The sequence below is a fragment of the Gossypium arboreum genome, chromosome 13, assembly GCF_025698485.1.
Source record: "Gossypium arboreum isolate Shixiya-1 chromosome 13, ASM2569848v2, whole genome shotgun sequence".
Taxonomy (NCBI): domain Eukaryota; kingdom Viridiplantae; phylum Streptophyta; class Magnoliopsida; order Malvales; family Malvaceae; genus Gossypium; species Gossypium arboreum.
Genome location: NC_069082.1, coordinates 111,478,392 through 111,498,557, shown reverse-complemented (window position 1 = coordinate 111,498,557; position 20,166 = coordinate 111,478,392). Strand labels below are relative to the sequence as shown.

The 20,166-nt window shown below is 33.8% G+C and overlaps 2 protein-coding genes and 2 non-coding genes across 4 annotated transcripts; 1 reads left to right on the top strand and 3 right to left on the bottom strand.

Moving 5' to 3' along the window:
- Positions 1-7,937: 7,937 nt before the first annotated feature.
- LOC128287339 (small nucleolar RNA R71) lies at positions 7,938-8,044 on the bottom strand. The gene has a single exon (XR_008278039.1). It is a non-coding gene; the product is annotated as a small nucleolar RNA R71 (small nucleolar RNA).
- Positions 8,045-10,843: 2,799 nt separating this feature from the next.
- LOC128287474 (small nucleolar RNA R71) lies at positions 10,844-10,950 on the top strand. The gene has a single exon (XR_008278174.1). It is a non-coding gene; the product is annotated as a small nucleolar RNA R71 (small nucleolar RNA).
- Positions 10,951-17,469: 6,519 nt separating this feature from the next.
- On the bottom strand, positions 17,470-18,365 carry LOC108462670 (uncharacterized). The gene is made up of 3 exons (XM_017762590.2): positions 18,161-18,365; positions 17,786-17,856; positions 17,470-17,742 (listed from the first exon to the last, which is right to left on the bottom strand). Exons 1-3 carry the CDS (start codon positions 18,363-18,365, stop codon positions 17,470-17,472), a joined length of 549 nt encoding a protein of 182 aa, XP_017618079.2.
- On the bottom strand, positions 18,031-19,080 carry LOC128286646 (aspartic proteinase nepenthesin-1-like). Its single transcript, XM_053023972.1, has one exon. The coding sequence runs from the start codon at positions 19,058-19,060 to the stop codon at positions 18,413-18,415; it is 648 nt and encodes a 215-aa protein (XP_052879932.1). The 5' UTR covers positions 19,061-19,080; the 3' UTR covers positions 18,031-18,412.
- Between the last annotated feature and the right edge of the window lie 1,086 nt (positions 19,081-20,166).

Here is a 20,166-nt window from a genome sequence, read left to right as displayed (position 1 = left end):
CTACGAACTGTGCGATCGATTTCTTCGTCAAAAAGTAATAGTCCCGATGGGTTTCTTCTAGTCATAAACTATAAAAACCTGCCAAGAGAAGGAAAAAGTAAATTAATAAATAATAATAATAATAAAATTAAATTAATTGCAAGAAAAATAAATGGCTAAAGTAATAAAAATTAAGCATTCCTAATATCTTAGTTCCCCTGCAATGGCACCAAAAACTTGATCGTGTGGTTTCATGATAGGTTTTAAATATTTATAATTACTCGTTCTTGAACTAACTATTATCGCGATGTAGGCAAGTGTACCTATTGAACAGTAGTATAGTTTTAGCAAGACCAGATTGTTGAACCCAAAAGAACTAAAAGTACTAGTAATGACTTTCTTTTTATTATCTAGCCTAAGAATAAGGGGGTTTTGTTTTAATTAACTAATTATCTAAACTAAGAACGCACAGAGAAAAGGATTGGGGAATTGCTTTTGGGAAAATTCGATTGACTTAAGACAATACCTAAGGAAAAATCCACCTAGATTTTACTTGTTATTCTGGCTCCGAATCGGACGATTTATTCATTCAAATTGTTCCGTAGAGATCCCTAAGTTATGTTATTATCCATATTCAAGACTAATAATTTTTAATCCCTAGATTGAATAACCGAGACTTTTCTCTAATTACCACTCTAGGTGTGTATTAACTCGATCTATGGATCCCCTTATTAGGTTTCACCCTAATCCGACAAAATCTTGTCACCCTATTTTTAGGCGCGCAATCAACTCCGCTTAATTATGACAAAAGTACTCTTAGACAGGGTCTATTCCTCCTCTAAATAAGAGCATGTCTTGAATCAGTATCCTGGGATATCAAAACAAGAATTAAGAACACATAATTAAGAACAAGTCAAATATTTATCATACGATTTAGAAAATAATAACAAGATTCATCTTAGGTTTCATTCCCCTTAGGTATTTAGGGGATTTAGTTCATAACTAAATAAGAAAACATCTCCGAAGAATAAAGAATACAAAACATAAAGAAAACCCAAAACTCCTAAAGGGAAATTTAGGAGAGAACTTCAATCTTGACGATGAATCCAGCTTCTGAGATGGATCAATCGGCTTCCTTAAAGTCATTCCTTACTCCATTCTCCGTTTCCCTTTTTCTCCTTTTCTAGGGTGTATTTATAGGCTTTGGAATGCCTAGAAGCCCTCAAAAGTGGCCTTTTTCAAATTGGACTTAACTTGGGCTCAGTAGGGACACGTCCTTGTGCAATTACTTTAGGCTGTGTTCGAGCCTATTAGAATGGCACGGCCGTGTTCTATGCCCGTGTGAGTCATGCTCCAATTCTGCCAGATTGACACGGCCGTGTGGTTTGCCCATGTGAGGAGGTCCAGACCGTGTTAATTTCGTACTTTGGCTCATTTTCTCCGTTTTTGGCCCGTTTCTCGTTCCTTTCGTTCTTCTATGCTCTCCTAAGTGTAAAACATGAAATTAAAGCATTAGGAGCATTGAATTCACCAATTCTAATGGAAAATCATCCATAAAATGCGTTAAACATGGGGGAAAAATATGTATAAATTATGGTTTATTAGGGAACCTTGACTCTTTAGCAGAGTGTAGTGATCAGTGAGGGGAAATTTAATGTGCCGGCATTCTTTTGGGCACAACGATAAATCTCACGAAAGATGATTTTTCCAACGTTAATCTTTTGGCCCACCATTATGGAGTGGGGAAGCAATAATCGATCTTTAGAGATTGTAGCATTATGTGTAGAAGGAATGAGACAAGTTTTCAAGAAATGGTACCAAATCTTGCATTGAGGCTTCAATGAGACTTTGTTGATGGTGTGACAATTATTTCTTGAGATTGACCATTGTGTACCTTCCACACAAACATAAATAAGAACCTGGGCTAAACGCTTTGGGGAAATTGTCTTCACAAAGTCAACATGCTCATTAGGACCTTCAGACAATCCATATTGAGCATTGATGGAGTCCTCATCAAATAGAACTGATGCACCGCGCACATATATAAATGCATTGTTAGGAGAAGTAATGTGGGCATAAAACTCTTTCACTACCTTTGGAAGGACATCATCAGGATGGAGACAGAAGATTCCCCACCCATGCTTTTGACAACTAATGGTATAGCCTCTGTATACCCCATGAAAGGAGCATCCTAAAAAAGGAATCCTTTTTCCATGTAGAATAGTCGTTTGGAAATATTTTTATGGTATTGCTCTTCATCAAGTTTACTGAAGAAAGTGCCTAGAGAGGCAAAGGTTGAAGCAAAAGCTATTTGGGAAGCCATTTAAGAAAATATAGACAGTTGAAAAATGAAAAAGGTGACATTTTATTACAGTTATGAGTGAAACGAAGAGTAGAAGCAGAGAACAAAGCGGGATGAAAATGTGGGAGGAAACTGAATCGACTAGGCTAAAACGTGGAAGAGAAGAAATTGTGACTTGTGCGATAAGATTGACCTCAATCATGTGCTGAAAAAGTAAAACAATTAATATTTAGCGGGACAAGAAAATGGAATTAGCTCAAATTTGGGAGAACTAAAATAATTTGGGCTAATGGCTCCAATTTGAGCTTATTTCAGCCCAAAGAAAAACCTGTAACAAGAAAAAAAAATTTAAATAAATTTATTGGGTAACAATTAAGGAAACTTAAAGTAATAAACAAAGAAAATTTATACAAAAAACAATTATTAAGCATTGCGAAGAGAAATGAATTTTTTTGTCACCCATTATAGGAGTTCCAAAATAGTGTTTCAGGCATTAGCCATTGACTTTGAAAGTGGATCCTATTTTTTCATCTTTAACATCGACAACTCCATAAGGATATATACGCTTGACTTTGAATGGTCCAAACCATCTCGACTTTAATTTGCCAGGAAATAGTTTAAGTCTAGAATTGAAGAGCAAGACTTATTGTCCAAGTACAAATTATAGTGGCAAAATTTTTTTGTCATGATAGCGCATTTTCTTTTCTTTGTACAGTCTTGCATTCTCATAAGCTTAAGCTCAAAATTCATCTATCTCATTAATCTCTAGTAGGCGATGAGTGGCAGTAGCACCCCAGTCCATGTTTAGTTTTTTGATTGCCCAAAATTTTTTGTGTTCTAGCTCAACTGGCAAATGATATGGTTTACCATAGACAAGCTTGAAAGGTGACATTCCCAACAGTGTCTTAAGAGTTGTGTGATAAGCCCACAAATCTTCATCCAACCTTACTGACCAATCCTTGCAGTTGGGATTGACAACTTTATCAAGAATCTGCTTGATTTCTCTGTTGAAAATTCTAGCTTGTCCATTTGTTTGGGGGTGATATGTTGTGGCAATTTAATGTTTAACCCCATATCTGTTCATAGCGTTGGCAACTAATCTGTAGTCGAAATGGAGCCTTCATCACTAATTAAGGCATGAGGGGTACCAAACCTGGTAAAAATATTTGTATGCAGGAATCTCAGAACTAATTTGGCATCATTTGTAGGTAAAGCCACAGTTTCAACCCATTCGGAGACATAATTCACCGTAACAAGAATATAAATTTTTCCTCAAAATGGTGGGAATAGACCCATGAAATCAATTCCCCAAACATCAAATAATTTCACCTATAAAAATTTTACAGCGGCATTTCTTGTCTTCTTGATAAGTTACCAGTTCTTTGACAGCAATCACAGTTTTGACAGAACTCATAAGCATCTTTAAACATGTTGGGCCAATAAAAACCAGATTGGAGAACCTTTGCAGCAGTTCGCATGCTTCCAAAATGTCCACCATAAGGTGCATAATGACAGTGATGCAGGATACTTTGAAATTCATCATCTAGAATACATCTCCGAATTACTTGATCTACACACTGCTTGAATAGAAATGGCTCATCCCAATAATATTTCTTGACATCGTGAAGGAATTTCATTTGTCTATGATGATTGAGCACAGGTGGCAGCAACCCACCGACTAAAAAGTTAACAATATCAGCACACCATAGCAATGCCATAGCCAACAATATCTGCTTATCAGGGAATTTGTCTTTAATCATTTGACCATCACCATACTTATTCCCTACTTCCAGTCCTAACAAGTGATCAGCCACTTGATTTTCAGTTCCTTTCCTATCTTTGATTTCCAAATCAAATTCATGCAACAAAAATATCCATCTAATGAGTTTAGGTTTGGCCTCTTTTTTTGTCACCAAGCATTTGATGGCAGAATGGTCTGTATAAACTATGACTTTGGTACCCACTAAATAAGCTTTGAATTTTTTGAAAGAAAACACCATTGCTAACTATTCTTTCTCTGTGGTGGTGTAATTGAGTTGTGAATTTGTCAGCATGCGACTGGCATAATATATAACATGAAACATCTTGGATTTTTTCCCCAGCACTGCTCTGACAACGAAGTCACTTACATCACACATTAGTTCAAATGGTAGAGTCCAGTCTGGTGCAGTGACTATAAGTGCTATATTTAATCACTCATTTAACTCTTCGAAAATGAAATGGTCTGTTTTGCTCCAACAATTGACATAGAGGCTTTGATATCTTACAAAAAAATCCTTGATAAAGCGATAGTAAAATCCAGCATGACCAAGGAAGCTTTTGACTCCTTTCACTGAAGTAGGTGATGGTAACTTTTCAATGACTTCTATTTTTGCTTTGTCGATGACAATTCCTCACTGTGAAATCTTGTGGCCCAAAAAAATGCCTTCACAAACCATTAAGTGGCATTTTTCTCAATTCAGCACTAGATTTGTTTCTTGACATCGGTAAAGTACTAACTCCAAATTTTTTAGGCAATCTAAAAAGTGTCATCAAACATCGAGAAATCATCCATGAATACTTTAAGGAACTTTTCCACCATGTCGAAAAATATTGCCAACATGCAACACTGAAAGGTTGTCGGGGCATTACATAACCCAAATGACATTCTTCTGAAAGCAAATGTTCCATAAGGATGGCGCCAAAAACTTGTTACATTTAAATAACTAATGTAATTGTGCAAGTGTACACGTCATTCAAGTAATAAAGTGGTAAGTAAGTATTGTCCCCAAAGGGATAGGAAATTGGTAAGAAATTGAGTAAGTTATTATAATCCTATTGATTATACTAAATAATAGGAAATACTCTTAAATTGAATAGGATGTTTGTATAATGAATTAATGTAATTAAATGCTAAAAACAAATAATTGATATGGAAAATAAAATTTAGTGGCAAATTACAGAGAAAAGTAAGAGAAATTCTGTTGCTGAATGAATAGGGTTGGAATTATTCAAGTGAAATGCTCATATCAAAGTAATACCATGGAAAAATATTGTCTAATCAACTGCTCAGAGAGCTACCACTATAACCTTCCTATTTCGATAGCTAGATATTAAGCTAAAAATCTAAGTTATTGTATGTCTACAAAACTCCAGATTAATAACTATAATAAACGTTCTCTATAAAACTGCAAACTGAAAAATATATAGGATTTTTCCTATGTAATTTATCACCTTTTACTTAAATTCATTGTTAAAACTAAGTAATTGTTTAATAAATGAATGAAATATGTGAAAATATGAAATTAGGACATAAAAATTATCAAAATGTGATTTTATGCTTTATTATATAGTTTTCATGCGTAAAATGGTTTATTTTATATTTATTTGAACATATTATATTTTTAAGACATAAAATGGGTCATGCATAATTAAATTAAATAATAAAATATAAAATTATATTTAATAATTGATTTTAAAATATTTCATTAATAATTTAGATTTTAATTAATTAATTATTTTATTCTTTGGTCCTTTAATTTATTGATTTATTTTGGATAGGTTTGATAGCTTTGTTGGATTACAAAAACCATCCAAATTGAAGACAAACTCAACCTAATTTCGGCTACACATGGCTGTCCACATAAACCACTTTTTGGTTTAATTACACAAGGTCCTTGCAATGTTGAAGAAATTAGAGATTTGCCCGAAGATTTACATTTGACTGAGTCTCAGTCTTGAGTTGTTGTGGCATTTAAATTGCTTAAATATCAAGAAAAATTCAACTAAAATCCACTAAGTATGGCTGGCCACTCATTAAAAAAGCTTGAAGAGACTAAACCTCTTATTTTTAACAAACTACTCTCCTCTCTTCACCAAGAAATAAGACTTAATTTCACCATTCCTAATCATCCCTCATCCCTTATCATTCTCTCTTTTCTCTCAATTCTCTTTAGTATTTTCCATTTCTCACACCTAGCATCATCTCTTCATAGAGATTTTAGCAATTAAGCCTCTTAAAGAGCCCTTGGTCGGCCACCTTGGAGAGCCATAAGCAAAGGAGCATAGTGAAGGAGCGAAGGAGCCTCGTCAGTCAGAGTCTTGGGTGACAAACACTTTGATTTAGGTTTAATCTTTCTTTTCTTTAATTTAATCTGAAAATGTTTGCTATGTTTTCTTTGTTCTTGTTTAAAACAATGTTAGCTTAATTTTATTTAAGCTAGGATGATTGCTTTGGTTAAATAATATTTATTTGATTCATGCTTATAATGTTTGTGCCTCAATCGATCATGTTTTCAATTAAAATCAAGTTTGTATTTCGTTCATACGTGATTGAAATGCACCTAAATTAGCTGAGCGGTCCTAACCAGACGATGGCTAGTGGACTTATAATTGAAATGTGCATGTTCAATTTAGATCCTAACCCGATTAAATTGCAAGTTGGATAACAACTCTAACCAAGCTCTATTATCTACAATTTTTTTAGATTTGTGTGATTAAACTGTTTCAAACCTAACACGTCCCTGTTACCTCACATGAATGCTAAGAAACCCTTAGTAAATAAAGATTAGTAAAATGCATACTTACTAAGTAAAAGATTCTGAAAGGACCTAATGTGGATGGAATGTTTTTCCGAATGTTATTAAGCATGTTGATAATAAATTGAGTTTAATTAAAGTAGTTGTTCTAGTTTATTTATGTTATAATTTTTGCCAATTGTGTTTAATTTTTCTAAAATCTATTTCATTCATATAGTTTGCATACTTGGGATAATTTGCATTAGGGATCATTATATTTAGTTTAATATATTTAATTTTAATCATCACTTCTCAACCATATTATGATTTTATTTACCAAGTTGTTAGTATAATTTTACAATTAAGTGATTTAACACAAATACAATCCTTGTGAAGACGATAACTCGATACTTACTTATTACTTGATAATGATTGTGTACACTTGCACAAACCTACACATTACAAGTTTTTGGCACCGTTGCCGGGGATTGTTAACTGTTGCCATAGTTTTTTTTTTTTTTTTGTGAAATTATTTACTTCCAATTTGGTTTATTTCTAACATTACTAACTTATTCTTTTTAATTTTGTGATTTTCTTTTCAGGTATTTATAAGCATAGATCGGATTATCGATTTACTACCTATAGACCTTAAAATTGAGCAAACTTTCAGACAAAGAAGACATGAATGAACAGCTCAAAGACAAGTCGAGATGGACCTTGGAAATCAGAATCAAAACCAAGGTAATGAAGCCGATCGTGTACGAAATCTCATCCTCATTACCGATGATAGGGATCGATACATTTGACAATATGCTATACCACTTTTCAGTGAGTTAAATCCATGTATTAGAAGGCTAAATATTGAGGCAACCCAATTTGAATTAAAACCAGTGATGTTTCAAATGCTCCAAACGGTGGGCCAATTCAGTGGTATGCCCACAGAAGATCCACATCTCCACCTTCGATTGTTTATGGAGGTGAGTGATTCATTTAAGATAACCGGTGTGACTGAAGACGCACTGAGGATGAAGTTGTTTTTGTATTCATTTCGAGATCAAGCACGAGCATGGCTCAATTCATTGCCACCAAGTTCCATATCTACATGGCAAGAATTAGCAGAGAGATTTTTCGTTAAGTATTTCTCACCTAGCAAAGACACTAAGTTGAGGAACAAAATCACAACTTTCCAACAATCGGATGACGAGTCTTTGTATGAGGCTTGGGAGCGATTTAAGGAGTTACTTTGTAAGTGTCCTCATCATGGGATTCCTCACTGTATCCAGTTGGAGACATTCTATAATGGTCTTAATGCACATACAAGATTGATGGTAGATGCTTCTCCCAATGGTGCAATTTTGTCTAAGCCTTATAATGAGGCTTATGAGATCATCAAGAGGATCATGTAATAACTATTAATTGCCAAAAAATCGAACAGCTTCAGGAATACGTGTAGCTGGAGTTCATAAAGTTGACGCCCTCACTTCGTTATCAGCTCAGGTATCGTCTATTTCCTCTATGTTAAAACAGTTTACCGCTAATAGTGTTAATAATTTTGCACCAGTCCGTTTGAAGTAGTTTCCTATGTGTACTGTGGGGAAGGTCATTCTTTTGAAAATTGTCTATCAAATCTCGAGTCAGTGTACTATGTGGGAAACCAACATCAAAATAGGAGTGGATAAGGACCCCAATCCAACTTCTACAATCCTTCATGGCATAATCATCCTAATTTTTCTTGGAGCAACCAAAGAAATGGACCGAACAACAACTTATTGTAGCATAGACCCAACCAATCTCAAAGGTTTAATCAGCAAGCTCCAAAACCACCTCAAGCTAAAGCATCAAATAGTTTGGAGAACTTGTTGAAAGCATACATGGCAAAGAATGACGCTTTGATCCAAAGCCAAGTAGTAACATTGAAAAATTTGGAAAATCAAATGGGCCAGTTAGCTACGGAGCTTCGTAATAGACCGTAAAGAACCTTGCAGAGTAATACTAAGAATCCAAGAAATTTGGGTAAAGAACATATCAAGGCAGTGGTATTGCAAAGTGGTAAAATTTTGGAACCCCGATTGATTGATGTTAAAGATAAGCCCGTTGAGAAGAATCAACTAGCTATTGAAATTCCTACACCAAAAGAGTCAGAATCTACAAAGACTGACAAGGAAAATCCTAACTTAGTGAATTCAGATACTTTAACATCTTCTTTGGATGCAGATTTACCTATCCAGAAGAGTTATCTGATTCAACCGAAAGTTCTATCACCTCTATGTCTGCAAAGATTGCAACAACACAAGTAGAAATATGATGTGCAATTTAAGAAGTTTTTGAATGTTTTGAAGTAGTTACACATCAATATTCTGTTGGTTGAGGCTTTAGAACAAATGCCAAATTATGTGAAGTTTATGAAGGATATACTGTCCAAGAAGAAATGACTAAATGAGTATGAGACTGTTGCCTTGACAAAGGAGTGCAGTGCGTTTTTGCATAATAAACTGCCACTGAAATTGAAAGACCCAGGAAGCTTTACTATACCCTATAACATTGGTGAATCTTACTGTGGTAGAGCTTTGTGTGATTTAGGAGCGAGTATCAACTTGATGCCTAGGTCTATTTTCAAGATGCTAGGGATAGGTGAAGTAAGACCTACAACTATGACGCTTCAGCTAGTGGATTGATCTTTAGCATATCCCGAGGGAAAGATCGAGGATGTTTTGGTAAGAGTTAATAAATTTATTTTTCCTACTGATTTCGTTGTCTTAGATGTTAAAGCAAATAAGGAAGTGCTGATCATCCTTGGGAGACCTTTCTTAGCCACGAGAAGAACATTAATTGGTGTGCAGAAAGGTGAACTCACCATGCAAGTTCAAGACGATCAGGTAACCTTTAACATTCTTAAAGTGATGAAATTTCCTAATTCGACAGAAGAGTGTTCAGTTATGGAAGAGATAGAAACCTTGGTTTCTATGGAAAGTAATTTTGAAGAAGATCCATTGGAGAAAGCCTTAGATCTTGACCCTTTGGAGGATGAAGAAGGTGAAGAAAACATGGCTTTGATGGAAGCCAATCCGAGAAATTTTATTCAATCCACACGGTTTGAACCGTTAGAGTTAGAAGTCAGAGCATTTGTGCAACCCAAGTTGTCAGTTGAAGAACCACCTAAACTCGAACTAAAGGTTTTTCCTTCCCATTTGAAATACATTTATTTAGGTGACTGTTCCACTTTGCCTGTGATTATTTTAGCAGAACTGACGAAAGATCAAGAGGATCAATTAATTGTTGTTCTAAAGAAATTTAAATAAGCAATTGGTTGGACCATAACTGATATTCGAGGTGTAAGCCCTTTTTTTGCATGTATAAAATTATTTTAGAAGAAGATGAAATAGCTCGAATTGATAGGAAAATGAGGCTCAACCCTATTATGAAAGAAGTTGTGATAAAGGAAGTGATCAAATGGTTAGATGCAGGAATCATCTATCCTATTTTAGATAGTTCGTGGGTAAGTCCAGTGCAATGTGTGCCGAAGAAAGGTGGAATCACGATTGTTGAAAATTAGCATAATGAGTTGATTCCAATGAGAACTGTTACTGGTTGGATAATTTATATTGATTACAGGAAGTTGAATAAAGCCACTCGGAAGGACCATTTTCAGTTGCCTTTTATATATCAGATGTTAGATCGACTGGCAGGTAATGAATTCTATTGTTTTTTAGATGGCTATTCAGGATATAACCAAATAATTGTAGCTCTGGAGGACCAACATAAAACAACCTTTACTTGTCCATACGGTACGTTTGCTTTTAGGCGAACACCTTTTGGTTTATGTAATGCACCTGCAACATCTCAACGATGCATGATGGCAATATTCACTGATACGATTGAAAACATTGGCTGCTCTATTAAGCTTCGTCCACATGACTTGCCACTAATAATTATTTGGTGTCATCTCCTTTATAAATTCATAAGCCGCTTCAGGTGTTTTATTATTCAGAGTACGGCTACATCGATCAATTGCCTAGTTGAAAGATTCAAACCATTGTAGAAGGTTTGAACCTGTAGCCACAGAGATAACCCATGGTGAAGGCATCTTCTCAATAAATCTTTATAACTCTCTCATGCATCATATGGAGTCTCTAAGTCAATCTGCACGAAGAAAGAAATATCATACCTAAACTTTGCTGTTTTAGCTGGTGGAAAGTATTTCAATAGAAATTTCTCGGTTATTTGGTCCCATGTAGTGATAGAACCTCGTGGTAAAGAGTTCAACCATTGTTTAGCTTTGTTCCTCAACAAGAAAAGGAACAACAGTAGGCGAATGGCATCGTCAGAAATGCCATTTATCTTGAAAGTGTTGTAGACTTCCAGAAAATTAGCCAAATGAGTATTTGGATCTTCGTCTTGCAAACCATCGAACTGAACAAACTGTTGAATCATCTGAATAGTGTTCAGCTTCATTTCGAAATTATTCCCAACAATGGTGGGTCTTACAATACTCGATTCAGCCCCAGTTAGAGTGGGCTTAGAATAATAATACATAGTACGAAGAGTAGGATTCAGACTTGCAGGATTCCCAGCAACCATAGGAGGTAGTTGATTATTCTAATTATCAACCATATCTTCAGTAATAATAATGTCCTCTTGCTCTTCCATTATATTCTGTTGATTCTGCCTTACTTCTCTACGGCTTTTGCGAGCTATACTTTCAATTTCACTATCAAATACTAATGGTCCCGACAGGTTTCTTCTAGTCATAAACTAAAGGAACCTGCCAGAAGCAAATAAAAGAAAAATTAGAAAACAAAAATTAAACTAAAAACAAAAATAAAATGAAATAAAAATAAATGGCTAAATTAATAAAAACCGAGTGTTCCTAATATTTTAGTCCCCGGCAACGACACCAAAAACTTGATGGTCAGTAAACTAATTATAATTATGACAAAGGCAAGCGCACCTATCGAACAATAGTATAGCTATGGTGAGTAGGGAATATCGTATCCACGAGGACTAAAAGTACTAGTAATTACTATTTTTTCTATTATTTAGCCGATAAATTGGGATGATTATTTTAATCTAAATTTACTACTCTAAATTAACTAAGAATGTGGCAGAGAATAAATGAGGAAAATATTTGAAGATAAGCAAAGAGAAAGACAACACCTAGGAAAGAATCCACCTAGACTTCACTTATTATTCCGAATCTGAATTAAATAATTTATTCACTTGTGTTTTGATCCATAGAAATCCCTAAATTATGTTAATATCTCTTTTGAGAGTAAGAACAACTGACTCTAGGTTGATTAATCGAAATCTCTTTCTAATTAAAACCCCTATTGTCGCATTAACTCGATCTATGGATTCCCCTATTAGATTTGACTCTAATCTGGTAGATTTATGTTGTCCTATTTCTAGGATTGCATGCAACTCCACTCAATTATGCTAGATCTACTCTTAAACAAGGACTTTTTCTCCACTAAATTAAGAACATTAAACATGATTTAATATCCCTAAAATATTAAAGCACGAAATAAGCATACATAATTAAGAACAAGAATCAAGTATTTATCATGTAATTCAAAAATCAAATAATAAGATTCAACTTAGGTTTCATCTTCCTTAGGTATCTAGGGAATTTAGTTCATAATCTAAAAAGAAAACATCTCGAAGTCAGAAACACTACAAGACATAAAGAAATTCAAATAAGCTTCGAAAGAAGTTAAAAGAAGATCTTAAATCTTGAAGGAGATCTGCTTCTAAGTTGGCTCCGGTGGTTTTCTTTGAGTAATTTCTTCTATCTTCTCTGCGTACTCCCTTAGATATTCTTTTAATTGGTATTTAGAGACTTTAGAATGCTCATAAAGTCTAAAAATTGAGTTTTTTGCGTATTTGGAAATAGGGTGTGATATCGACACGGGTAGGCACACAGGCGTATGGCCAGCCCGCGTGGCTCACACAAGCGTATGGCTAGCCCGTGTGCAAATGCCCAGCCGTGTGGATCCTGGAAACAACTCTATTCGTCTGATTTTGTCTTGTTTTTTTCTCATTTTGCTCCCAAATGCTCTTCTAAGTATAGAAACATGAATTTAAAGGGTTAGGAGCATCAAATTCACTAATTTACATCATTAATCATCCAAAATGCATTAAGAATGAGATTAAAATATGTTACTTTTATAGCTTATCAGATAGTGTAATAGGTCTCCGACAAACTTCCAACCAAATCGAGCTTCTGAAGATCTATAAGACAAATAAAAGAAACTATGTAAGCAACAATTCTTAGTAAGTTCGTATAAACCAAAACACAACTTACCATTTCCATAATACATAGTTAAAAAAATTACAATTCAACACGAATTCCATAAGCTTAGAAATGCCTATCCAACACCATCAACTCACAAGTTAGTAAGTTTTCCATGATAATATGAAATCAACCATATGTACAACATCATGTAGATCATATTTCCATTCATAAAGTCATGATTCAATCCTATTGCATACTTACCTTTTCGTTCCCTTTTCTTGCACGTTAAACCATCTAGAATTGCATCGGATACACGGGAAAGCTCATACAAAGTGCGCCTGTACATATAACCGTAACATTTCCTTTATATCATTACTTACACGAGCTGTGAAATGGGCCTGCTCACACGAGTTATAGGTCGAAATGTAAGCTAGATAATGTTGCTCACAATAGTTGTAGAGAATCCAAAACAAATGTAAAACCTTAGTCATCGGTAGGACAATCAAGACTAGCACCCAAAAAATGAAATCCCTAATGACATGTCATTTGTGTCCTAAGAATTCTTAAGGTTCAACCGTGACTCAATAACCGTTAATTCATCATAGCATTGTTATGTTTATAATTCAATTCATTATATCTCAAAAACATATCTAATATTCAAATTTAACCAACATAAAAATGGTTACAGTTCATACGAACTTACCTCGATGACAAGGGCGTAGAAGTAAAGTTGAGTTAATCCAAGGCTTTTTCTTTTCCTCGATCTAGGTCCGAATGTGGTTTATCTTTATCTAAATAGATAATTTCAATCAATTAACTACTTCCAATATTCAATTTAATCCAAATTTCATATTTTTGCAAAATTACCAATTTACCCTTAACAGTTTAACTTTTCACAATTTAGTCATTAAGCTTATAACTCAAAATCTTGCCATTTCAACCTAAATCGATTTTAACCATAGATCCAAAGGACTTTGAAACAACCCATATCAACCATAGTTTCACAATAAAACCCTAGAATTTATACCTTTAACAATTTAAAGCCTAAATGTCATTTTCATCAAAATCACTTTACAAAAATTGTTTATTTTTCAACCAAGATTCATAATTTATCAACTAACAAAAAAAATCATTCAAAAGCATTAATGACATAACCCTCAACCTCTAAGAGTTTTACTAATTGACCCTCGGGCTAGCTAGATTAAGATAAAACGAGCTTAAAAATATAAAAATCATTAAAACCTAACCTCAAAAATACAAACATGCATGAACAATGATAGTCGAAACTTCAAAGCCCCATCAATGGTGTTTCTTCTTCAATATTTCGGTGAGGGAAAAACCAATTAGAAAGATGATACCATCTTTACTTTATTTTAATTTTAATTTTATTTATCAAATTACTAATTTAACCTTTATCATTAACATTTAAAATCCACTAAATCATGTCCAAATTTGTCCAATAAACTTATGATTGGTATAATTACCATTTAAGTCCTTCCAGTTTAATGTTTTCATAGCTATCAAACCCCTTTAGCAAATAGAACTCAACTTTTTTTTTTTACAATTTAGCCATTTTCACTTAATTAATCATGCAAACATAAAAAATTCTTAACGAAATTATAATACGACTTTACTATAATCCCATAGACCTTAAAATAATAATTTACTCACCAGATTGTGGTCCCAAAACTACTGTTTCTAACATCATGGAAATCGGGCATTACAATTCTAACCTATTTTATGCAATCTTCTAGTATTCTCATATGTGATTGTAACAAGATTGAGAAGCTCACTAGGAATTTCATTTGAGGCTCGACGGAAGTTGCTCGAAGAAACTCTTCGGTTTGTTAGGATATTTTTTATGTCAACCCACTAAGGACTAGGGTCTCATGTTTTGAAAACTCAATGAGCAAAAATTTTCTTTCATTATGAACCTCAGTTTATAAATAATTAGTAAATTAGAGGCCTTGTTGGTTAAAATTTTACGAAGCAAGTACAAAGTTAAAGAGGAGTGTCCTATTCATATTACTCATGCTAATTTTTCTTAAACCTGGAAATCTATCTCTGAAGTTTGGGATAAAGTTCATAATAGCATATGTTGGAGCCTTGGCAATGGTAAGAACATCAAATTCTAGATTGATAATTGGATCCCGAAATTAGGTCCCCTTCGAAATCATTATTAGTTTCCTTCTGAAATTAATGAAAACAATGCGATGGCATCTATGCTTGATGATACTGGTAATCGGGGTTGGTAAAACTTTACTTTCCAATTAAGCCATTTAGTGGTCCTCACTATTGCGAGAATTAATCGTCCTAATGATTAAGCAAGTTGTGATTTTTGTTGGAGGAGATGGAGTAGCAATAATAATTGCACCATTGCTTCTACCTATAAAAACCTCACTAAATCGAATTGGGATTAAGATAGCAAGGTTTGGAATTTTTTATTTTTTTTGGAGATTTATGGGGCCTCAACAAATAAGGCAATTTCTTTGGCTGCCTTTCAAAAGGAAGTCTTTTGACTCACTCTATGTTGAAAAAGTCGAGGTAAAAAACAATATTTTTAGGCACAATCAAAATTTATAATTTTCTTAAAACCAAGCTTTGAAATATTTATATCCATAAACTTTTTTATTGAAATTATATCGATGTTTAGTAAGAAAATGGTCTGGTCATTTCCCAACTTTCAACTGGTCGATCTTAGTCGTTATCCTCGAATCCCAAATTTCTTTGAGTGGGGATTCAAACAAATTGAACCAAGTGCACAAAATATTTTTTTCTTAACTTTCAACGAGAAAGTTAATTCTCTCTATAAACTGAAAATGGTCTAGGTCATTTCCCAACTTTCAACTGGTCGATCTTACTAGTTATCCTCAAATCCCAAATTTTTTTGAGTGGGGATTCAAACAAATTGAAACAAGTGCACAAAATATTTTTTTTTCTTAATTTTCAATGGGAAAGTTAATTCTCCCAATAAATTGAAAACTATGAGTATTTTTTTCCAAAAAATAAAATTTATCCTTAAAAATTAATTTCCATTATATTTCGACATAATATCAGTACTATATAACGTGTGTATCTAAGTTAACTCGTAGTTCTTATTTATATAGAACCAATACAAGAGTTCTGTTCGAATAAGGTCTAATTAAATAATAATAATTCATAGAAAATACAAATTTTACTCTAAGTAGAATCTAGGAGGAGCTACAACACTCCCTTGTAAATACTAGGGTTTGTCTCATCTATCAATTAACTAGGCGTAATTTGAGTCTTTCATGTATTTAGTACAACTATATGTGTTATTTGGACTTTTATCCAACATTTATAATTTATCTAACCCAATAATTATTTTTTATTTTCCAAAATATTAATTAATTATATTAATTTCTCAATTAAATTATTCTCTCAATCCATATCCAATTTGGTTAAAGTTATAACAACTTTACTGTATTAGAATTCAAAAGGAAATTAATTTAATTGTCTTATTCAATAAATTTATTGACTTATTAATTTAATTCTCACTTTAAACTCAATTATTTAATTATAATTAATTAAATAATAATTCAAAAATTAAATTAATTTCTAAATGATCTTTTATATTTAACGAAAAATACATTCATTACATATGGTGATACATCTGATTTCTTTCCATTACTTAAAAATTAAAAGAATTGAGTGAACCCCTTTATTAGATGGGTAGAAAAAAAATTAATATAGCTGATTCGGTCAAGAATAATTCGCACTTGGCATCCATCAGGGGTTGCAAAGAAGCGACGGCAAGTGGATTATTGGATTCAGTGGTTAGATCAACATTAACTCAATTTTCTGTGCAAAATTAAGGGTTATGGTCGATAGTCTCACTGTTGCTTAGTAAGCTGGTTTCCGCGTGGTACAGCTGGATAGTGATTGTTTTACTTCCATAGAATTCATTATGGGCGACAACAATGGTCTTGAAGCTCGACGCATTTTGGTGCGTTGGAGATTGGCAAGTGAAGTTCAAGCACATTTTCTGAGACGCTAATAAGGTTGTGAATATCACATGGTAAAAATGAGCACTACCTATGACTTCTACTTTTATAAATTTGGAAAATCACCTATAAAAATTCCTAAATAGTTTTAGAATGATTTTGAAAAGGCAGTGCATTTATATCCGATAAAATTGAAAATAATGATAGAGGTAAAAGATATATCTGTACCACAATCACCACCCACCTAAAAGAGTACTTGATAGTCGTGTGTGCAATTCTGTTTGTGATGTTTAAATTTTAGGCTCTCTCCATTCAAGGAAAAGAAAAAGACTTTGACCTTGAACAAAACTTTAATACTCTTATTATAATTAATATGTAAAGGCTCAAGAATACATGTAAGAGAAACTATAATGAAATTGGCAGAAAGAAAATTTTGAATTTAGTGAAAACTTTCCGAATGATTAAAAATAAATAAACTTGTTTGTCTGGATTCAATCATGCAATATCATTCATACAATTTTCATCAGCAAATTCGAGTACACCCCTTCCCCCATCGTAAATGATACGTTTATTTTGTTGCTGCCATGCTCCAAGAACAGAAACCGAACTTCCTTTTAATATTCCTACGCAGAAAAAATTAGGGGCAATAACATGCATATATTGCCCATTGACGGTGTAAACAGATTCATCAAAATGGAACGTTAAAGTTGCAAATTCATCAAAATTTGGTGGACGCTCTACATAGTTCAAATCCTTCTGGACTTGCCCCTGTTTGTTTAAGATATTTTGACCCATAGTAAGCAGCAAACACCTTTAGTACTTCAGCATATGCATTCCCTCCCAGTGCATCAGCATCAATATGAGTGAACAAAGCTCCAGAGTCTATGAAGAAACCCCCCAACCCATTTGGCCAGGGGCGAAACGGGGGGGGAGGCATGGGCCCCGGCCCCCCCTAAAATGGGAAATTTTCATTTAGGCCCTTTAAATTTTTTTAAAATTTTAAATTAGTAAAGGTAAAATTGCACTTTAGCCCTCCTTAAAATTATAAAAATTCAATTTAATCCTTTAAAAATTATAAATATATAAACTGTAAAAAATTAAATTTCCTTCGGCCCCCAAAAATTATTTTCTGCCCCTGCATTTGGCTTAATCTGAAAAATAGATGGTGGAAATCCTATACGATGACCTGCAACAGATATGTCTTTCAATCCCAAGTAGAAAAAATAAGATGTGGGAGAGGCTATCAACTGTGTTGATCCAACACTTTGTGGAGGCAGTTGTGGAATGTCTTCTCCAAACCTTAAAACCAAAGGACGAGGGGTTACATCATCAAAAGGGGCTAAACAGTACGAGAATCGATGTTGAATCAAAGCCGAAAACTGGGATGCCATTGAATCCGGTGAGAAGCTTAACCCGAAGATCCCTAAAATGTCAGTGTTCATAAAAGCAATATCCCGACTATCATACGAGCACCCAAAGATGACGTTGAACGGGTGCGTACTATGTTGGTCGACAAAGAAATGAAATGCTTCCGTGGACGCAATGGCACTGGTAGAGGCTCCACCACTGTATTGAGCATTGTACACACAATAACGACCATGTTCAAAATTGTAGAGTCTCCGGTCGCCGTGGCATAACTGGTGGAAGCAGCGGGATTATAAATTGGAAGCTTTTGTGGGAAACAATTTGTGCAAGGCAGACATTGGGTCCAAATTAAACCACCTCCAGTGTCCATCAACAACTTCACTGGATGTCCTTGGCTTCCTATTGTAAACGCTACCGCATAGTAGACAGCATCTCGGAGCATGGGTATCCGAATATTATCAGGAACTAGCTTTGCATCACCACTTGAAACTAGATTCAAATAATTAACCCTAGCATAGGAAATTTTGATCAATCTTTCTAGCCTTTCGGCTATAGTCAAGTTTTCAATAAGATATAATGGAGACTCTGGAGAATCATCTATGACAGCCCTTAGACTGAAACCAGTAGGTTTTGAAGTAACAAATGCAGAATGGTATAGAATTGACGTTACCAAGAGGCAAAACAGCAATTTAGAATTGATAAAACCAAGGGTTGAAGGCATTTTTGAAAAGAAAAAGTATGGCTACCATACGATTGTGCCATTGGTGTTTATATACAATACAATTATTGATTGATGATACTACTTGGTATAATGAAAAATTAAATGACAAGAACCTATCTGTTGTATTAATGATATCATTTGTTACCAAAAATGCGGACCCAAATTTAGGGAAAAAAACTCTTAAAATTGAACATTCTGCCCCAATTGTTAAGTTCATATATGGATAAGAATCCTCCATTTTCTTATATGTTTATTTACCAAAGAAAGAATGAATGATTCAAGTGAAGAACTTGGGCTGATGAGGGAGATGGGCCTTGATTCTATAAATGCGAATGAGGTGGTTGAAGCTGGGCTTAATGAAGAAACGAGGCCTCAAGGGTTGCTACAGGTTGAGAGTGAAAGGGTAAACGGTGAGGGAAGCGGGAGAAGAAAGAGTTGTGAAATTTCCAGTGTGCCTAAAACTCCGATTTTGTCAAGAAAGACCAAGTATATGTTAATAGAAATGTGAGGTATATTGATGACATTGAACACCAGTTTTTAACTTCACTAGAAAAGAAGAAGAAAGACTGAAAGAGGCCAAGAAGAAAAAATATAGTGGAAAAAATATTCAAGCAAGGAGATTAATTACGGACAGAATGGTAAATATTCAAAAAAATTTATTATATTTCATAATAAGGGTATTGTTTTTCAACACTTCATAATACATAAGTTAGTAATAAATTAATTTTGTTTGATAATTTTAATCACTCGCGTAAAAAAAATTTATACTTATTTGGAAGAAATTTTATTTTTATCAAAATTTTACCTTTTTTAATTTTTAATTTAAATTTTTACTACTTTATCTTTTATGTTAAGGAAAAAATATAAAATTGGTATCTAAATTTATTCACTTCTCCCAAATTAATACTTTATGATTTTATTGTCATAGGTTGGTATCCAAACTTTTTTTCCGTCAACTAAGTCGGTACTTTTTTATAACGTCGTTATGTTCAAGATAGATGACAGAATAATATTATGACACATGACATTAATGACCTTATAATAATGTCGTAATCTAAATAATATATTTTAACAACTATTCTATTTTCTTTCCATTTTTTCCTTCT